General features: G+C 38.1%; 1 protein-coding gene across 1 annotated transcript in view; it reads right to left on the reverse strand.

Moving 5' to 3' along the window:
- The window catches only part of SLC25A21 (solute carrier family 25 member 21), a 270,380-nt gene that overhangs the window by 14,373 nt on the left and 237,440 nt on the right, over positions 1 to 18,567 (reverse strand). Inside the window, exons 4-6 of the mRNA XM_086613701.1 lie at positions 17,646 to 17,712; positions 9,521 to 9,580; positions 4,617 to 4,724 (exon numbers count right to left, since the gene is read on the reverse strand). Of these exons, the coding sequence (XP_086469827.1) occupies positions 4,617 to 4,724; positions 9,521 to 9,580; positions 17,646 to 17,712 (235 nt within the window). The remainder of the gene's footprint in view (positions 1 to 4,616; positions 4,725 to 9,520; positions 9,581 to 17,645; positions 17,713 to 18,567) is intronic.

Raw genomic sequence — 18,567 nt, forward strand, 5'->3', positions numbered from 1 at the left:
TGCTGTTAAGATTATGACAGACGAAACCCTTACACAGCTAAAGTATATAACAATTATTCTGGACAATAAGAAGACAAAACCAGTTTTTCCAGTAAAACCAATAGCACAGGATCATACATGGTCAGGGAGTGAGAAAAGGAACAGAATTGGAACAGTAAATTTTTGAGCCATTATGGCTAGGGAAGCAAGTCCTTGGAAGCTACAAATTAGAGCAGCAAGGGAGGCTATAAATATTTGTGTTGAAGATCAGTTTGGCAGATTGCAGATTCAATGTTAGGAATAGGTTTGAAAGGTGACAAAAGGCATATATATTGTGTGGGAACCCTTCAGGATCCTCTGAGGCTCTTCATGCTGTTAAGAATGCAAACCGCCGCTTTAAGACGCTGACTTTTGAAGGAGTTATTTGGTACACAACACTTTTTAAGACCAGATTGCATGTTAAACTTTCTTCTTCTAGTGCTGAAAATCTTGAAAAGAAGGTGGTTTGTTTTCTTTTTTCCTTAAGCATCCAACTAGAAATCCTGTTTTGCCCTCCTAACAAATTATTTGACTTAAAAAGTGTAGTTAGATTTTGAAAATCAGAATACCCGTTTAAATTCCAAAGTATAGATTTAGGAAAATGACTTTAGAAATCCTGTTTTAAAAATAATGCCCCAAAAGCACCGAAATCATTTTAGTCAGCCAACTGTCATTTAATGAAAGGCAGAAAGGAAGAAATTTCCTCAGAATCCACTTCTATAATGATTAGCTCCTCAGACAGGATTTGCTTGAGTACATACACAATTGATCTATTTTTCAACATACTGTGATACTCAGAATCAGGTGTTCCCCTTTTGAACAATTTTAAATACATCTTAGATTTAAATAAATCTAAAATTTTAGATTTCTTATTAGCAGAAATGTAAAAAAAAGTTGTTGACTTGAGTTTGGATTTCTCCAAAGCATAAAGCCAGCTCTGGGCAACCAAATATTTAATTAGAAAGGCAAAACATGACTTCCACTGGAAGGCTCAAACATGAAAATATAGAAGAATTTTGACTACAACACTGTGAACACTGCTAATTTCAATACACTTATTTGTTTAACAGCTTTCCATTTCAAAATATCACTATGGCAGATCAACAGCATCAGCCAAATGATGCCTATTATATCTGACACAGCATACGACTGCTTATTTAGGTGACTGACAATTTTAGTCTTTAATACTAAGTTTCTTTTTGTTGTGTTCTTTTTTTTTTCATATTTGGTAACTAATACTATCCTGTTAATGCTCTGCATGCATTTTACTAAAGTTTACTTTTCTAACTACCCCCAGGGATTCAAAGCAGACTGTATTCTAAAATGTAGATACCCAACATGGATTATGGTCCAGATACTAGCAATAACATCCTTACTCATGCACAAAAAATGAGGATTAGATCTTTAAAAAATAACTAGTGGTCCTGAATAGAGTGATTTAAGCTTAATACAGCAACTTTCAATAGTAAGGTATCTCTTTGTCTCATCTTGAATACAGTTTTACTAACGACTCAGAGACGAAGATTATCACTTGCTGAACACCTGAGAGAAGATTAATCAGTCCAAATGTAGATACCTGCAATGTCTACATCTACATCTGAGCTACTCAAAAAAGACTCCCTTTTTCAGTCCTTTAGCAATAAAGAGGGCTCTCCTAGACAGCACTTCACTTCATCCAAAGCAGGTATGTAAAATGTCAGCTGATCAAGCCATAGAAGGTCTGTGTTTCATCACTGATGATGGAAAGACCTTAGGATGACTAATTCAGATGGAGGAATATATTGTATAAACACCTGGATTTTAACTGACTTCACACAGCTGTTGACTTAGAGATCCAGTCAGTGGAATCTGGAGTCAGAATCTTCTCTTCATAAAGCAGAAACTTGTATTTGTTTAATTAATCACAACTCTTAAGTCAGGTGAGAAGACTTTTATTACCACATCAGCTTCTATAGCCAGTGAGTTATCCATGGCTACAGGGGGAAAAAAAAAAAACGAAACCAAAACCAACAAAACAACAAGGTGTTAGACCTTCTAGCAGTTTACCTTAACAAAAAAATCACCGTTATTTTTACCTGTAGCAATCCACACTACAAAAATGCTGATACATGATTTATAGCGGCCTTCCTCTTTAAACCTATCAGCTCAGAAAGATGATCTGGCACCACAGAATAATTCAGCTGTCACCGTAGTGTGTGAATATTTGCTTTGGGGGTGTGCAGGAGTCTGGGTGTGGGTGTATGTGTTCATGCTCTTCCTTGTTCCTTTTAAACAAGATATATTTATTATTTCAATACAATGGTCAAAGAAATGTATGAACTGCATTAGGTTTCATCATACAGTATGAAAGCTAAACAATGGGATAGGTACATACTTAACCCTTTTAGAAAAACAGTGCATGGTGATGAAATGAGGGTACCATTGCCTTATGCTGTATAATGTAACATGCACATGCTTCTCCCAATAGGCTTGAGTTTACATGCTTTAGTGTGGAATGTTCTTTAACGTATTATTAACGAGAACTTGAGATCATGGTAATGAAGTCACTGGAGATGTATTTAAAATCGATATGTCTATGATTAAACTGTCTTTCTGGTTTAAGAACTTTAGTCCCTTGGAATTTTTCATGAGGGCAAATAGACACCTTTATTTATATTTTAGGTGCAAACTAGGTTGCTAGTGGAGTTCCAATAGCATTCTTTATTTGTATAATAATATACTATTATTAGGATTTTGTGAAAATTTGCATTTAAATTAAATTCCAAGATTATTCACTTAAATCAAAACAACTCAGAATGCTTTTGAACAGCTACACTGTAATTATTGGAGTATTCTGAAAGTCACCAAGGAAGGCATGCTGTTATTAAAGTAAGTAATTGCACAAAATTTACTAACTAAAACACCCCAGACTTTGTTATAAAGTTTGCAATAGAGAAAAAAATTAAAATGTATGAAGCGAAAGGATATATTGGTTGCTTGCAAATTTACAGGAAGTAGTTTACTCAAAATACAATACTGGGGTATTTACACCCAAAGCCAGAGGTTTTATTAAGGTAGGTTAATTGGGTCTTCACAACTGTGAGGCAGAAAGATCCAGAATATCTGCTTAGTTTGCTGCTGCTGGAGCAGAAGGTGAGAAAGAGATCCTCTCACACATTGCTTTTTCCCACTTTCAGTCTCCTTCCAAGATCCTAACCTTTTTACTCCTGTACTGTATTAGCTCTCTGGTTCAGCGGCTTTGCTGCCATGGTTAAAAAAATGTCTAGGCTGGAGACCTGGAGCAACCACACATCTCTTTCGTAGTCATTGAGAATCGAACAGAAAATTATCCAATGTTTTAAAATTTATTCTGAAAGAGAATGCTTCTCTGGATGAGTTACGGAGTAGGTACCATCTAGTCTACGACATTTGCAAATCGGTGGCAGTATTTTGCCAGTGTGTACCTGAGGAGCTTGGCCCAAACAGCTTATGTAAATGGCCAGGTGATAAATCTCTTTACTGTGCATCCCTCAAAAGGGTTCAGTTTGTGCAGATGAGTGCTACAAGGCATGCAAGTATTAACTCAGTCAAAACTTAGTAGTAGAACATGCAAAAATGATGCCTCACCAGGGATTCAGCCAACCTTTTCATGCCATGCTTATGTGATTTGGCACTTATAGCATGGTACAGCTGATTTCTCAAAAGATTTTGAAAGAGCTGATTTGACAATTGTTAGCCTTATTCACTGAGAAAGGAAAGAAGGAACTGTGTGACTGCTTTCCTTCACTTTAGCCTGGAACACTTTCTACATTAAAATTAAAGCAGGTGCATTCCTGGGAACACTTGATTTTGATGAATCACTGTTTTCCAGTGTAATCTTTTTTCCCTTTCAGCAGTACCCAGAACTGTGGACAAAGTTAGTTTTGCACACTGACTTCTTTCAATGAAGCAATATTTGAATAATAAAACTCTAAAGTGAAACAGGAATTTAAATTATTGACGGGCAACTATTTTTCAGTTTGTGCTTATAAATGTGAAGACCTAAAATAGAAATAATTTCATCCAAGACTCTGAAATCTACTAGCTACATTTTTAACATAAAATACACCAGCTGGACCCTGGCTAGGGCATGGGGCCATGGTGTTTTACGCTAATCTTCAGTGCTCACTTGAAGTCTGAAGCCTGCTGAGGCAAATGCCCTGTGTATGAGGGGCTCAGGTTTGTACTTCTGGATTACAATTCATCACAGTGCTGGGCTGCTGGCTGCTCTGGAGGGATGAAGGTGCACTTCAGGCACAGAATATGGTCTAGGGGGAAGGTGTTCCTGCCCGTGGCAGGGGGGTTGGAATTAGATGATCTTTAAGGTTCCTTCCAATCCAAATCATTCTATGATTCTATGATTCTATGATTCTATGATGCTGACACTGCTGACAATACTGTATGCATCGTATTTGAAGGCATCATCTATTGAGTCTCTTCTCTTTTTAAATTTTGATTAAGCTTGTGGGAAAAACATTTGCATCAACCCAATATATTATAGACATTCTGCTTTAAATATGAACTTTGAAGTGCATTATGCCTAATGAAGCAGAAAAAGAAGAATGGAGCAATTCTCATACCTCTGTGAAGGCATTCCGATTTGTCTGTAAAGTAACCTTCACTACTTCAAAAGGGTTAACAACAACTGCCTCCGTCAACCCAGATCCCAGGCCAGCAATGGCAAATGCCTAGGAAAGTTAAAATTAAAGTTAAAAATTAAGGAGTAAAATTTCTCATACATCAGATTACGAAACTGAATGATACAATGCAAACCGTAAGATTACAGTAATGCAACAGTATTCTATTACTAAACAACTTTGGCCCTTGATTAGATGCTGACAGTTCATGAAGACAATAAGACAATAGTCATAAATCACATTCCAAAAAATATAAAATAAAATGTCATAGCACTGTCAATTAATTCTCTTTTCAGTTGGAAGAAAAATTGTGGTACCAATTTATTATGAAAACATGGAAAAACAATGCCCTCATGTTATCTTTGGGTGGAGTCTGAATAAAAACACAAATATAAATGCAGTTATGCAGCACTGGAAGAAACAAAAACTCTGCATTGAGCCTTAAGCATATAACTCTAACATATAAACTTAAAAAAAATAAAATAAATGTAAGAAATTCCAATAGTGCAGTACTTAAGCAAACTGCACAAGTAGAAGAGTCTTCCTAAGAAAATCTCAATCCTGAAAGGGTTTATAGAGGAATGAGTGGCACACATGGAAATACCAGCATCCTCTGCAAGACTAAATTAACCCTATTAACTTAGAAGCTGATGTACATTACAGCCATAGAAATGGAGATATGCACTGCTTCGCTTTCCATCATGACACAGCATTTAAAAATAGCTTAATTCTTTTGTAACAGAAAAATAATATTGAAATACTTAGGTCAATTGAGAAAATTCAGATAGGTTAATTTTTGTGATCATTTTACAAATTTGCTGCCTCCTTTTAACATCTCCGATCTTTCTAGGGGCTGAAAAGAGTCCCAGGAGCAAAATACTGAGTACATTTGCTGAAATTCAAGGAAAGCAATGGTTAGAGAAAACAATAGTGAGAAAAACAACTTACGCAATACAGAGGGATTTGAGCAGGGACTCTTGAGAGTTCCAGAAAGAGAAAGAATGGTAAGTTAGGAGGGTAGTGGCAAGTTCCAGCCTTACTGCCTTTGGAGAACACTGTGTTACCAACAAATCCATTTTCCAATACGAGATGGGAACATAACGTATCCCTATCACCATCAACCATGAGACTGAAGCCAGCAGGAAGACGTTGCTAATGTATGCATTTCTCTTTTATGTAATAAATGTCTTGATATGAGGTCTGTTGAGGCACCTAGAAGCTTTCTGCTTAGCTTAGATTCCCTGTCATCTTCTTGCCTCACTGCCATGGATATCTTAGGGGTAAAAATGCCTCTACGGTAACAGAATTGCACTAAAAGTATCAGACTTGTCTGAAGATTGCTGCATCTGCTATATGGATCAGAGCAGGTTTTGGTCAGCTATTGCATGTTCACAAGTTTTCAACACATTTTCTTCCAAAAAAAGTGATGATGTACTATGGAACCTTAAACTCTGCTCTTTCCACTTGCTAGAGAACAAATATCAGCCTCTCTATTTGGATCTAAGGAAGAGAAGAGCCTGCTGAAAAAACCTCAAGATAAAAGAGGAGATACTCTAAACAACTACAGAGTCAGTGGAATAATTAAGAGGAAGAGGAAACTTGCTTTAAACTCCTTAATATGCTTCCATGGCCGTTCAGTTGCTGCAATGGAGGCAAACGTAAATGGCAGTAATACTGTTTGAAAGAGAACTGAAATCATGATAAAGCAAATGCATCCTTTTTTTAAAATGGCATTTTGGTTCACACGATGTGGAGAGCTATGGCACCAATCATTCTTACCCAGCTGGATTGAGTTGAGATAATGAACTAATTAACTAATTACTAATCAACTCAAGGTACCTATCCTGCCTACAAGAGGCAGGCCATTTCCTCCTGGCTGTGGAGGATGCAACAGTGTCCTTGGTGTTGCAGCCCAGGCTGGTGAGCGACAACTGGTGACCCTGACGTGATACATCGGTGAGACCCTGGGAAGCCCTGACTCCCTCGCTGAGCCGAGAGCCCGAGCCAAAAGAGCTGGAGCTGGGAGCTCGAGCGAGAGTCCTTTGGAGAAGAAGGTAAAGCTGCAAGCCCTGATGTGGTATTTGTGGGAGGGAAGCATGCTGGAGTTGGATGAATGGATCGGGTCTCTGCTCACCTATAAAGCCTTTGTGAAAACAAAAAATGGTAAAACAAAAAGGGGGAATTATGGCACCAATCATTCTTACCCAGCTGGACTGAGTTGAGATAATGACTAATTACTACTCAACTCAAGGTACCTATCCTGCCTACAAGAGGCAGGCCATTTCCTCCTGGCCGCGGAGGATGCAACAGCTTCCTTGGTGCCACAGCCCAGGCTGGTGAGTGACAACTGGTGATACATCCGTGAGACCCTGGGAAGCCCTGACTCCCTTGCTGAGCCGAGAGCCCGAGCCAAAAGAGCTGGAGCCAGAGCTGGAGCCGGGAGCTTGAGCGAGAGTCCTTTGGAGAAGAAGGTAAAGCTGCAAGCCCTGATGTGGTATTCGTGGGAGGGAAGCATGCTGGAGTTGGATGAATGGACCGGGTCTCTGCTCACCCATAAAGCCTTTGTGAAAACAAAAAATGGTAAAACAAAAAGGGGGAATTATGGCACCAATCATTCTTACCCAGCTGGACTGAGTTGAGATAATGAACTAATTACTACTCAACTCAAGGTACCTATCCTGCCTACAAGAGGCAGGCCATTTCCTTCTGGCTGTGGAGGATGCAACAGTGTCCTTGGTGCCGCAGCCCAGGCTGGTGAGCGACAGAGAGCTATTTGTTCTTACGAGGCAAAATTTTACATATTTTCTTCAGTCATCACAAACTTCTCTCCTGAGAGCCCAAACTATAAAACAAATTCCAATTCAAAACTCATTTGATCAAGAAAGCTATAATATAGGTTTTCAGGATTTTATTATTTGTTATTTAACAAAAAAAGAGGGTATTTACCCTCTTCTAGGTAATCCACATTCTTGGTTAATGCTCTGATACATTGACAATCACAAGAAAAAAGCTGGAGGCTCTACAGAGAAAAAAAATGTTTAACAAATGCCAAAATAAGTAAACTGGATGGAAGCAACAAATTAAAGTAGAAATATTGAATGAGAACTTACTGAAAATTTTCAAGAAAGAAACAACTTGCTAGTTAAAAATGACCTTTAATGAAACCTTATGATTTTGGGGAAAACTGGCCAGCAACTCCCATAGAAGTCATGTGCACCCTTTTTCAAGATTTTTCTGAAAATATTATCGTGATCAGTATTGGGAAAGATTTATTACCAAAACTTTTATAGCATAACCATAAAGATATCAATTGTTTCCTACAGTTGTGATGTCATTATTGTGAAAACATATATTTACTATTACTTACATTCTTACAACACAGAAAGCAGTAAATCTTATTAAAAGTTTTTTTATTCCAAACAGTGTGATAGCAGAATTAAGCCCTATATGAGAATGTAGACAACACATGTAAGCTACATTTTAGCAATAAAACATTTTTGTGTGCATGTATGTCCTGTATTTTATTGTGCAAGGTCCTACACATGGGTCGGGCAATCCCAAGCACAAGTACAGGCTGGGTGGAGAATGGATTGAGAGCAGCCTGGAGGAAAAGGACTTGGGAGTGCTGGTCGATGAGAAGCTCAACATGAGCTGACAATGTGCACTTGCAGCCCAGAAAGCCAACTGTATCCTGGGCTGCATCAAAAGAAATGTGGCCAGCAGGTTGAGGGAGGTGATTGTGCCCCTCTACGCTGCTCTCATGAGACCCTACCTGCAGTACTACATCCAGCTCATGGACCTCCATGTCTAACATAAGGACATGGAGCTGTTGAAGCAAGTCCAGAGGAGGGCCATGAAGATGATCCAAGGGCTGGAGCAGCTCTCTGATGAAGACAGGCTGAGAGAGTTGGGGTTGTTCAGCCTGGAGAAGTGAGGGCTCTGGGGAGACCTTCTAGTAGCCTTCCAGTACCTAAAGGGGCCTACAAGTAAGCTGGAGAGGGACTTTTTACAAGGGTGTGTAGTGATAGGACAAGGGGTAATGGCTTTAAACTGAAAGAGGGGAGATTTAGATTGGATATAAGGAGAAAATTCTTCACTCTGAGGGTGGTGAGGCACTGGAACAGGTTACCCAGAGAAGTTGTGGATGCCCCATCCTTGGAAGTGATCAAGGCCAGGTTGGATGAGGCTTTGAGCAACCTGATGTAGTGGAGGGTTTCCCTGCCCACGGCAGGGGGGTTGGAACTAGATGATCTTTGAGGTCTCTTCCAACCCAAACCATTCTATGATTCTACAATTCTATGTTCCTAAGACAAAATCCTAACTCCACGGATGCATAAGACAGTTTTGCCATTGACTTCAAAGGAAGTAGCAGTTTCCTGTCAATAGTTCATGTTTCTGTTATAAAGTTTTTAGAATAACACTGTGGTCTATATTTTTGTTAAACTTGCACTGTGCTTGCAGACTAGCACTTTGATACTTAGTTGAGGTGTCTAGTCGGTATCATCTGAATAAATAAAAATTGATAAAGTTCAACATTTTTTTATTATTTTGCAAGAACGAAGAATGACAAGCTGCACAGAGACTCTTCCATGGTGACTGTCACTATTCATGTTAACAAATATTATGAAATTGTAAGGAATTATTTTGAAGACGTTTGATATAAAAATTAACATAACTATCATTTTGAAAAATTCTGTTATCAGTGTTTTCACAGGACAAGCCTGTTCTGAAAACCCATTGGTTGAACTGCTTCTTTAATTTTGGGCTCCTTCTATGGGAGGAAACGGACAACACTGTTCAGTATACACATATTAAATTAGAACATGAGGTTCTGTATCCATACATACCAGTCCTGGTGGTAATGATGCATATCCTAGTAGCTTCTTGTATTGTTCAAAGGTGAAAAACTGTAAATAAAAGTTAGACTGATATTGCGTAGAAAAAAATTATGAGTTACTTATGCAAATGAGTAAAACCAAACTACAATGGAGCTTCACTGCCTCGTATCCTGAGTAGTTGTGTGCAGTTCCGCAAAATAAACACAAGCCAATTTTGTTTCACACTCTCTGTAGCAGTGTTAGATGTGCAAAGTAGACAATTACGCTTCAGAACTGATTGTATTAGTCTATCATGCATAATAGCAGCATAAGTGCAATTAAAGTAATTTTTTATGTAAGAGTTCACTTACAACACATAGTTTGTGCTTTTAATTTATACACTTTTCCTCTAGCATGTAACTTTCATATGCTGGTATAAATGTAGCAGCAGATATCATCATTTCTCCCAAGAAAGCACTTTCATATCTTTAATAAATTATACTGCAATCACTTTCATATTTCTCAGATCTTAGTCTACTTCTCATCAGAAAGATGTAATTGCAGATTTTGAAGAGGGAAAGTCTGTAGATTTTTATAAACTTCTACTGTCAACAGATAAATTTCTTTTAGCTTTTGCTCTTCACACATAAATCTTTCACCCAATTGTCTGCTTTCAGTCAGTGGTGCTCAGAAGTTCTGAGCATCTGTGATTCCTTAGAGAATGGGTTTTGAAAGATGTACTCTTTTGTGTTTGAACTTCAAGAAAGAAATGAGAAGCTCAGTTTCACCTGCACCAACATGGAGAAGGCAATCATCTGTAAATGGTTCACTTTGCAAGCTAACACTTCTTGCCAGTCAAATCATTAATTTTCAGAATGCTTTTTGTGAAATCTTCTAAAAATCAAACTAGAATAAATTAACAGCTGTGTACTTCCAAGAACAGTGTTGGGAATAAACCTGACTGCATTGAAGTCAGTAAGAAGATTCCCATTAACATATGCAGACGGACTTTCACTGACTATTTCCTTGTCTGTGGACACAAAGTCTAAGATACATCAGTCAAGGTATACTGTAAAGAAAGAGTATTTGTGACATTTTACAAATTATTGCTAAAATGTCCTCTGAAATACAGGACACAATTCTGGCCACCTTTGTTCAAAAAAGATGAACTCAGACTACAGCATGTTCAAAACAAGGTTACTAGGACCGTAAGGAGAATGTAAAGATTTTTTTAAGAATGAAGACTGAAGAATAAATCCTTGCCTTGATTAGCCTAGCAAAAGAGATGTTGCAAAAGAATGAAAAACAAGGAAGGGAAAGATATGTAAAAAAGTAATTAAGTATAAAAGTAAAAATTACTCATAAATAGAATGTGGCTTGAAATCTGACGAAGCTTTTTCCCAACCAAGGGAGTGAGGTCCTGAAACAGTCTTCCAATGAAAAGAATGGGAGGAAAATCTTAATGACTTGTAAGGGAGAGTTTGAGAAGTTTATGAAGCAGATTATAGAACAGCAGGGGATTAGACATGCTGACCTAGGAGAGCCTTTCTAGTCCAGTGCTTCCCTGTACAGCAAATCTCCCCAAACCTCATGTTGTTTCAAATTCATATTTTGCAAATATTTATGTTTCTGAATATATGTTTGCAAATATATGTTTCTGAAGCCACTGAAAAAGCACTTCACGTTGATGCCACATAAGACAGTTCCGAGGGCAGTGAAAACCGTCTTCCAGCATGAGGAATGAGGATAGCAGAAAATCTTGCTGGTTATAAAGAGTAGATTTCTGAACTTCAGGTAAAATCAAAGATAGTGGAGGTGTTGTTCCATGCAATTTTCACTCATGGAACAATCCAAGGTCCGTAACGACAGCTCACTATTTGTGAGTCCTGTAATCTGTCCAAGTATTCACGACTTTGCGTGTAAGCGGAAAGCGGCTTTTACATGGCATGTCTGGTATTATGGGACTGAACAATAAAAACCTGTCCCAGCTTCACCAAGACTGCATCAGCACAGGTGGGTATCTGCTAGAGCAAGAGCTGTCACATCCCTCTATAGCAGAAGTAAATAACTAGAACCTCTGACTTTCCTGGCTACTTTCCAAAGTTGACCTGTAACACTTGATTAGTTCAGAGCAAGCTGGTTCAAATGAAGGTGGGATCCTCTGAATGTCTGTGCATTCTGCTCCTCCACGTGAGGCCGTGATCCCTCACATAGCACCTGCCCACAATGTGACAAGCAAACTGTTTCGCCATGAGAGGAAGGCAATGGGAAATGAGGTCAACAGAGAAGTGGGAATCATAAGAAACATAAGGGAATAGAGTTTTTCAGACAAAACAGAAAGACTGGGTGACCTGTGCTGGCCCTCAGCCAAAGAAGACAAGCTCAGTCCCTCAGGGCTCAGTTACAACAGACCTATCAGAACAAAACAGCTTTTCCATAAACCACGTGTACAGGAACACAAGTAACAAGCACCACATTGCCATTTTAACTTGTTTAGAAATCTGTCCTATGGCAAAGTCAGCAACATTTTTCAATCAAGACCTGTTTCAAATGAAACGCCACTAGAATCACATCAAAACCATCAGAGAACTGGATGTTAATGTGCTAACAATGCCACCACCTTTAAAGCAGGAGGGAATATATATACATAATGCAAAGTTAAGATGTTAAATTCTGAAAACTGAAGGTCTGATACTCTGGCCAGTAGATACTTTTTTTTTTTTTTTAATTCTCAGTAGGGATTATTATCTCATTTTGCAGAAAAGGTCCTAGAATTGGGGCCCAAATTTTAACTGCCTTCCAAATAGTGTACAGAAAGAACGTTAATCTTGCAAACATCCAGCAAATATGTTTAAAATTGTTGCACTGGCCTTGCCAATAATCAGAAAATATAGAAGTGTTACTTAGACTGTAGGTCTATCTTTTTGAATAACTGAAGATATTTTATAGGTAAAGGGAAGTCTCTGAGAAAGTATCAATTGTGGGTGGGTGAGTTACTTCACTGAACTAAATTAATTTCTTACTGTGTTAAAGTTTGCTTTATTCTCTCTCCAGTATCTTTCTACTCATTGTTACCCTCCTAACCTTTAATGGAATTTCTGGTATTCCTTAATGTTTTCCATAGTGTTACAGATCCGCAAAATGGTTGTATTATAGGCAGAAATACATTATCTAGCAATTTTTTGGTCTTAAAAATGTTACCTTAAAAATCAATAATTTCCTAGAGTTACAAATAAAATAACTACTTAATAGTAACTATGCTTTATGTCATTTTCTAAAGAAAATAAATCAATAGCAATAAAACTCAATATAAATGTTGCTGGGTGTACTACAATGGCTAGTATACATACAATTTTGCCAAAAAGTATCTAGCTATATCATATGGACTTATATCATGTATGTCCACCCAAAATGATTTTAAAAACACAGTATAATTTGTCTTTTTCTCTACAGTTGTATTAAGTTAGTAGCTTTGTGCAAAAAATCTCAGAATAAATGTATTTAAAACATGTTCTTGTATATATAATAACCAATATTGTCCATCTGGCAAAGATACACTTTAATTCGAGTTACACAGAAGATAGCCAAAGTACCTACCAGATGTCTCAATAACTCTAAGGTAAAAATATACACTTGAAACAAGATGTCTGGGAACACATGCACAATATAAATTTGCCCCAAAAGTTCATCTGTTAACCATTGTATTGGCATCATCGTTTCTTTCCTCCAAGTTCAATCTAACATAAAGCTAAAACATTTTGACTTTTCGTCTTCCAGAAATACCAGCTTTCTTTTTAGAAGGGATATAAAAAGAGAGAAAAAAAGAAATAGCAAGACAGGCATGAGAATGCAGTTGACTAAGTGAAGCTGTATCTTCAACACTTAGCCAAATAACTGGGGCTAAATAACTTCATTTTAGTAGCTTTATTTTTATTTGCAAATATCCACACCATACAAATACAATATTCCAGTAGCATGAGTAAATTTCTTCTTAGTACAAAATCTCCCTTGTCCATTCCAGATATAAAAGTACAACTAGGAGTTTTAAAAAAAGTTCATTACAAACACAAATCAAGGCTGCTGGAACCTAGAAAACTTCCTCTCTACCTTTTGTGCTTTCTCAAGTCTCAAAACCACAAGTATGGAGATAGTCTTCTAGATTTATCTCACTAGTCAGTTTGGCAGTGGACAAGGGACATCCTGAGGCCTGTTAAAATGAAGAAAATTATTAGAAGAACAGAAAGTGGAGAGTGAGCCAAAGGAAGCAGTGACTTTTCCGTTGGGCTCATATCCAAATAAAGTTAGTGGAAATTTGAGCCAAGCTGGATTCTCTTCAGGTTCTTCACCATGAAGGTGGTGAGGCACTGGAACACGTTGCCCAGAGAAGTTGTGTATGCCTCATTCCTGGAGGTGTTCAAGACCAGGCTGAATGAGGCTTTGAGCAACCTGATCTCATGGAAGGTATCGCTGCCCATGGCAGGGCCTTGGAACTAGATGATCTTTAAAGTCCCTTCCAACACAAATCATTCTATGATTCTATGATAAAACATGGGCATAAACTCCACTTTGGATGTTAGAAATTAGAATTATAGAATCACAGAATCATAGAATCATTTAGGTTGGAAAAGACCTTTAGGGTCACCAAGTTGATCTGTTAACCTAGCACTGTCAAGTCCACCACTAAACCATGACCATGGCACTACACATACACATCTTTTAAATATCTCTGGGGATGGTGACTCAACCACTTCCCTGGGCAACCTGATCCAATGCTTGAAAACTCTTTTGGTGAAGAAATTTTTCCTAATTTTTCCTAATATCCCATCTAAACCTTCCCTGGCACACTGGAGGCCATTTCCTCTTGTCCTATTGCTTGCTACTTGGGAGAAGAGACTGACACTCACCTTGCTACAACCTACTTTCAGGGAGTTGTAGAAAGCGATAGGGTCTCCCCTCAGCCTCCTTTTTTCCAGACTAAACAATCCCAGTTCCCTCAGCCATGCCTCATAAGACTTGTGCTCTAGACCTTTCATCAGCTTCGTTGCCCTTCTCTGGATGCGCTCCAGCACCTCAATGTCTTTCTTATAATGAGGGGTCCAAAACAGAACACAGTATTTGAGGTGCAGCCTCACCAGTGCCAAGTACAGAGGGACAATCACTTCCCTAGTCCTGCTGGTCACAGTATTTCTGATACAAGCCAGGGTGCTATCAGCTGCCTTCACCACCTGGGCACACTGCCAGCTCATATTCAGCCAGCTGTTGACCAATATCCCCAGGTCCTTTTCCGCCAGGCAGCTTTCCAGCCACTCTTGTCCAAGCCTGTAGTGTTGCATGGGGTTGTTGTGACCCAAGTGCAGGATCCAACCCTTAACCTTGTTGAACTTCATACAGTTGGCCTCAGCCCATCGATCTAGCCTGTTCAGATCCCTCTGTAGAGCCTTCTTACCCTCCCGCAGATCAACACTCCCATCCAACTTGATGTCATCTGCAAACTTACTGAGGGTGCACTCGATCTCCTTGTCCAGATCATTGATAAAGATATTAAACAGCACTGGTCTCAATACTGAGCCTTGGGCAATACTACTTGTGACTGGCTGCCAACTGGATTTAACTCCTTTTGCCACAACTCTTTCGTCTCGGCCATCCAGTCAGTTTTTCACCCAGCAAAGCGCACGCCCGTCCAAGCCATGAGCAGCCAGTTTCTCCAGGAGAATGCTGTGGGAAATGGTGTCAAAGTCTTTACTAATATCTAGATAGACAACATCCACAGCCTTTTCTTCATCCACTAAGTGGGTCACCTTGTCATAGAAGGAGATCAGGTTAGTCAAGCAGGACCTGCTTTTCATAAACCCAAGCTGACTGGGCCTGATCACCTGGTTGTCCTGTATGTGCTATGTGATGGCACTGAAGATGGTCTGCACCATAACGTTCCCCAGCATCGCGGTCAGACTCACAGGCATATGCTGGTGTATAACATCTGACATTGAATTGCATCAGTATCCAGGTTCTTACAAGGATATTACTGTCCTGTCCTATTCTGTCACTGAATTCTTCTAATGTAGAATATAGCTGATGACTCAAGGTAACTTAAAGTCCTTCTGGTGTCCTAGGAACAACATAAAGTTTAAAGGAATAGTGTAAATAATTCAATGATTTAGTTAAAAAAACATATTTAGCATTTAAACCTGATACTCATGGTTGCAGAAACACTACTGAGCCCTCACGTAAATGCCCAAGAATCAGGTAGAAATCATCCCACTAAAGGAGCCCCAGTGAGATATTTAAGGAGCTGTGAGCTTATGATGTACGACAAGAGGCTGAGAGAACAGAGTCTGTTTAGCCTGGAGATGAGAAGGCTACGGGGAGCTAATTCCTGTCTTCCATCATCTAAAGGTTATACAGACGACAAAGACAGACTTTCTCAGAGGTCCACAGCAGAAGCACAAGAAGCAGTAGACAAAAGTTGCAACAAGAGAATTTGGATTCAATATAAGCAAAATTCTTCGCAGTGAAAGCAATTAAGCACTGGAGCAGGAGCACAGAGAGGCTACAGTCTCCATCCTTGAAGATTTTCAGAACTCAACTAGACAAGGCATCCGAGAAATCTGATCTAACCATGAAGTCAGCCCTGCTTTGAGTAGGAGGCTCACCAGATAACCACCAGAGATCCCTCCCAACTTAAATCCATGATTCTATAATTATATTGCATATCATGAGGCTTAAGCCAATTTAATAAATTTGAGTAAGAGAAAGTGACTCAAGATTTTTGAATGACTCAGGTTGGTAGGAAAGAAATCAAACCTAGGTTTGTATTTTAATGGAATATATGTTGGAATCTAAAAAGCATTACCAGATTAACTTTGACCTATTTCAAATGAAATGAAATGGAGAGACAAACACCACAGTCCAAAGAAAGTGAGTTATTAGGACTCTTGAAAATGTCGTCCATATATTCTTCACTGAGACTTTGCTATTGAATAGAACTTTAGCTTTCTTAGATGCATTAAATAATTTTGAGATAGGTGACATATGTCGTTTGCATCTAAAATGCCAATGCAAACAAGAAGACGACATTACCAGAACTCCTTTAGGATTCTGTTACAAGGTCACATCCTGTCACTTTATACAAATATTATTCCTCTGTAAAGGACTTGGAATGTGAATGATTAATTGCAGACTAAGGACCAGAATCATATGCAGCCTTTTTAGAAAGAAACAAAAAAAGAAAGGAAAATCAAGACATTCTGTATAATAACTGCTTTTAGACACATTTGGTGCAACTACAGGAAACTTCAAAGTTCTGAAGTAAAAGATAAAGAAACATTTGCTCGTAACACAATGGATGCTTTGATAGATTTAGAATTTTAAGATGAGGTGCTTAATTACTACGTTTTAATTAAAAGATTGCATGACAACTGAAAAAACCCCTGATGTATTGATGTGTTTTGCTTAGGAATGTTGCTAAAGTAATGTTCTACAAATCACTATAAAGGATAATACAAGAAAATCAGATCAACGTTTGACAGCAAATACACTTTGAGAGGGTAGCATCTATTTCAACTGTAAGAGAGCTGTAGTACAATGTTCTTTGCATGATGAAGAGTTGTACCCATTACTACGTTCAATCTGTAAAAAAGTGAGAGTATGTAGTAGAGTGCTCTTTGGAGTACAAGAAAACTCGGCAGCACTTCAAACCTACAGATATACTACTTCAAGTTACCGAGTAAGTACTTACTAGGAGTGGCTTCTTTAATGGCTTCTTATGTTAATTTATGAAGCTATTAGCTGTTTTGCAAGTTCCTAAGCATTTTCAGCACAACAGAATTTTTAAACCAGAGGCAATTATGAGGCTAAAATATCACTTAAAGTATTTTATTAATTATGATTATATAAACTAATTGTAATTTGTTTTTTTCAGTAACATATATACAGATCAAAATTAGCCTTGCATTTAAGACCCTTACCTACACTTCTTAACCAAGCACAGTTTTTATTGTGCTATTAACAGGAAAGTTTCTTCCTATTAAAAAACAGAGGATTAATATGCCAAATAAGTTTAAGATTCTAATGTTAATTGGTGGGGGAGAAATAAAATGTTTTACAGTTGTCACTGTCCCTGCTCATCCTTTTAAAGGAGGAAGTATGGGGTTTTTACCTTCACCGCCCTTTTGGGTGTCTCAGCCAAGATGGGAGGAAATATTCCTTTGTAGAAACCAAGCAATCTATTGAAGAAAAAAATAAATTATTTTTTTATGAATAAACAACATATCATTACTATACTGCCAATTCTGTTTTCACTTTTGAGTAAAACAACTAACCTTTCAGCATTTCCAAGCATACAGACAAATAACGATACTCTTTGCTTACTTGCTAAGTAACTAACGTGCTACCAATTCTATTATGTGATGGTGAAATGATATCAAAAAATCATCAAAAAAAGGTAAAAATTCAATCCATTTTTCCGAGTAGACAAGAAATTGAATTTAAAGGGAGAGGAACAGTTTTGACAATGAAGAGGAAGTATTATTTCATAGTTTTAATTTTTTTCATATAGCAATGGTAATATTAAAAACTGGTCACAAAATACAGATTTGGAAAAAAACTGTGACTTCAGCAAGTTGCGTACAAAAAACCTGCATGCTTATCTTCAGACGCTAGGTAAAAGCATCTTTTAAAATTTAATTTTAAATATGCCTCAAAATAGAAGAAATATATTTTTTTTCCACAACTTAGTTTTAGCACAAGTTAGCTATTCACAGAGCCATAATGGAATGTATGTATTTAACCTTGGAAAAAACATTTGAGCAATATCTTGCTACTGTACTCCTTCAGGTCTTTGTCCCTCTCTTGTCTGGCTCCATAAACACTTAAGGAGTTTACAATAGCTGCTGCCTCTGACTTTTGGAGCCGGCCTGAAGCCAGCAAGAAAAAGATCCACTTGTTGCAATGCTTTGCTTTGCATCATCTAAATTTTATATATATATATATATATATATGTAGCCTGTTACAAGCACACATGGCGTTTGCAGGCAGCCTGAGCTCTGCTTACAAGGCCAATGTAGATGCATAATACTAGG

The sequence above is a fragment of the Tauraco erythrolophus genome, chromosome 6 (genome assembly GCF_009769465.1).
Source record: "Tauraco erythrolophus isolate bTauEry1 chromosome 6, bTauEry1.pri, whole genome shotgun sequence".
Taxonomy (NCBI): Eukaryota; Metazoa; Chordata; class Aves; order Musophagiformes; family Musophagidae; genus Tauraco; species Tauraco erythrolophus.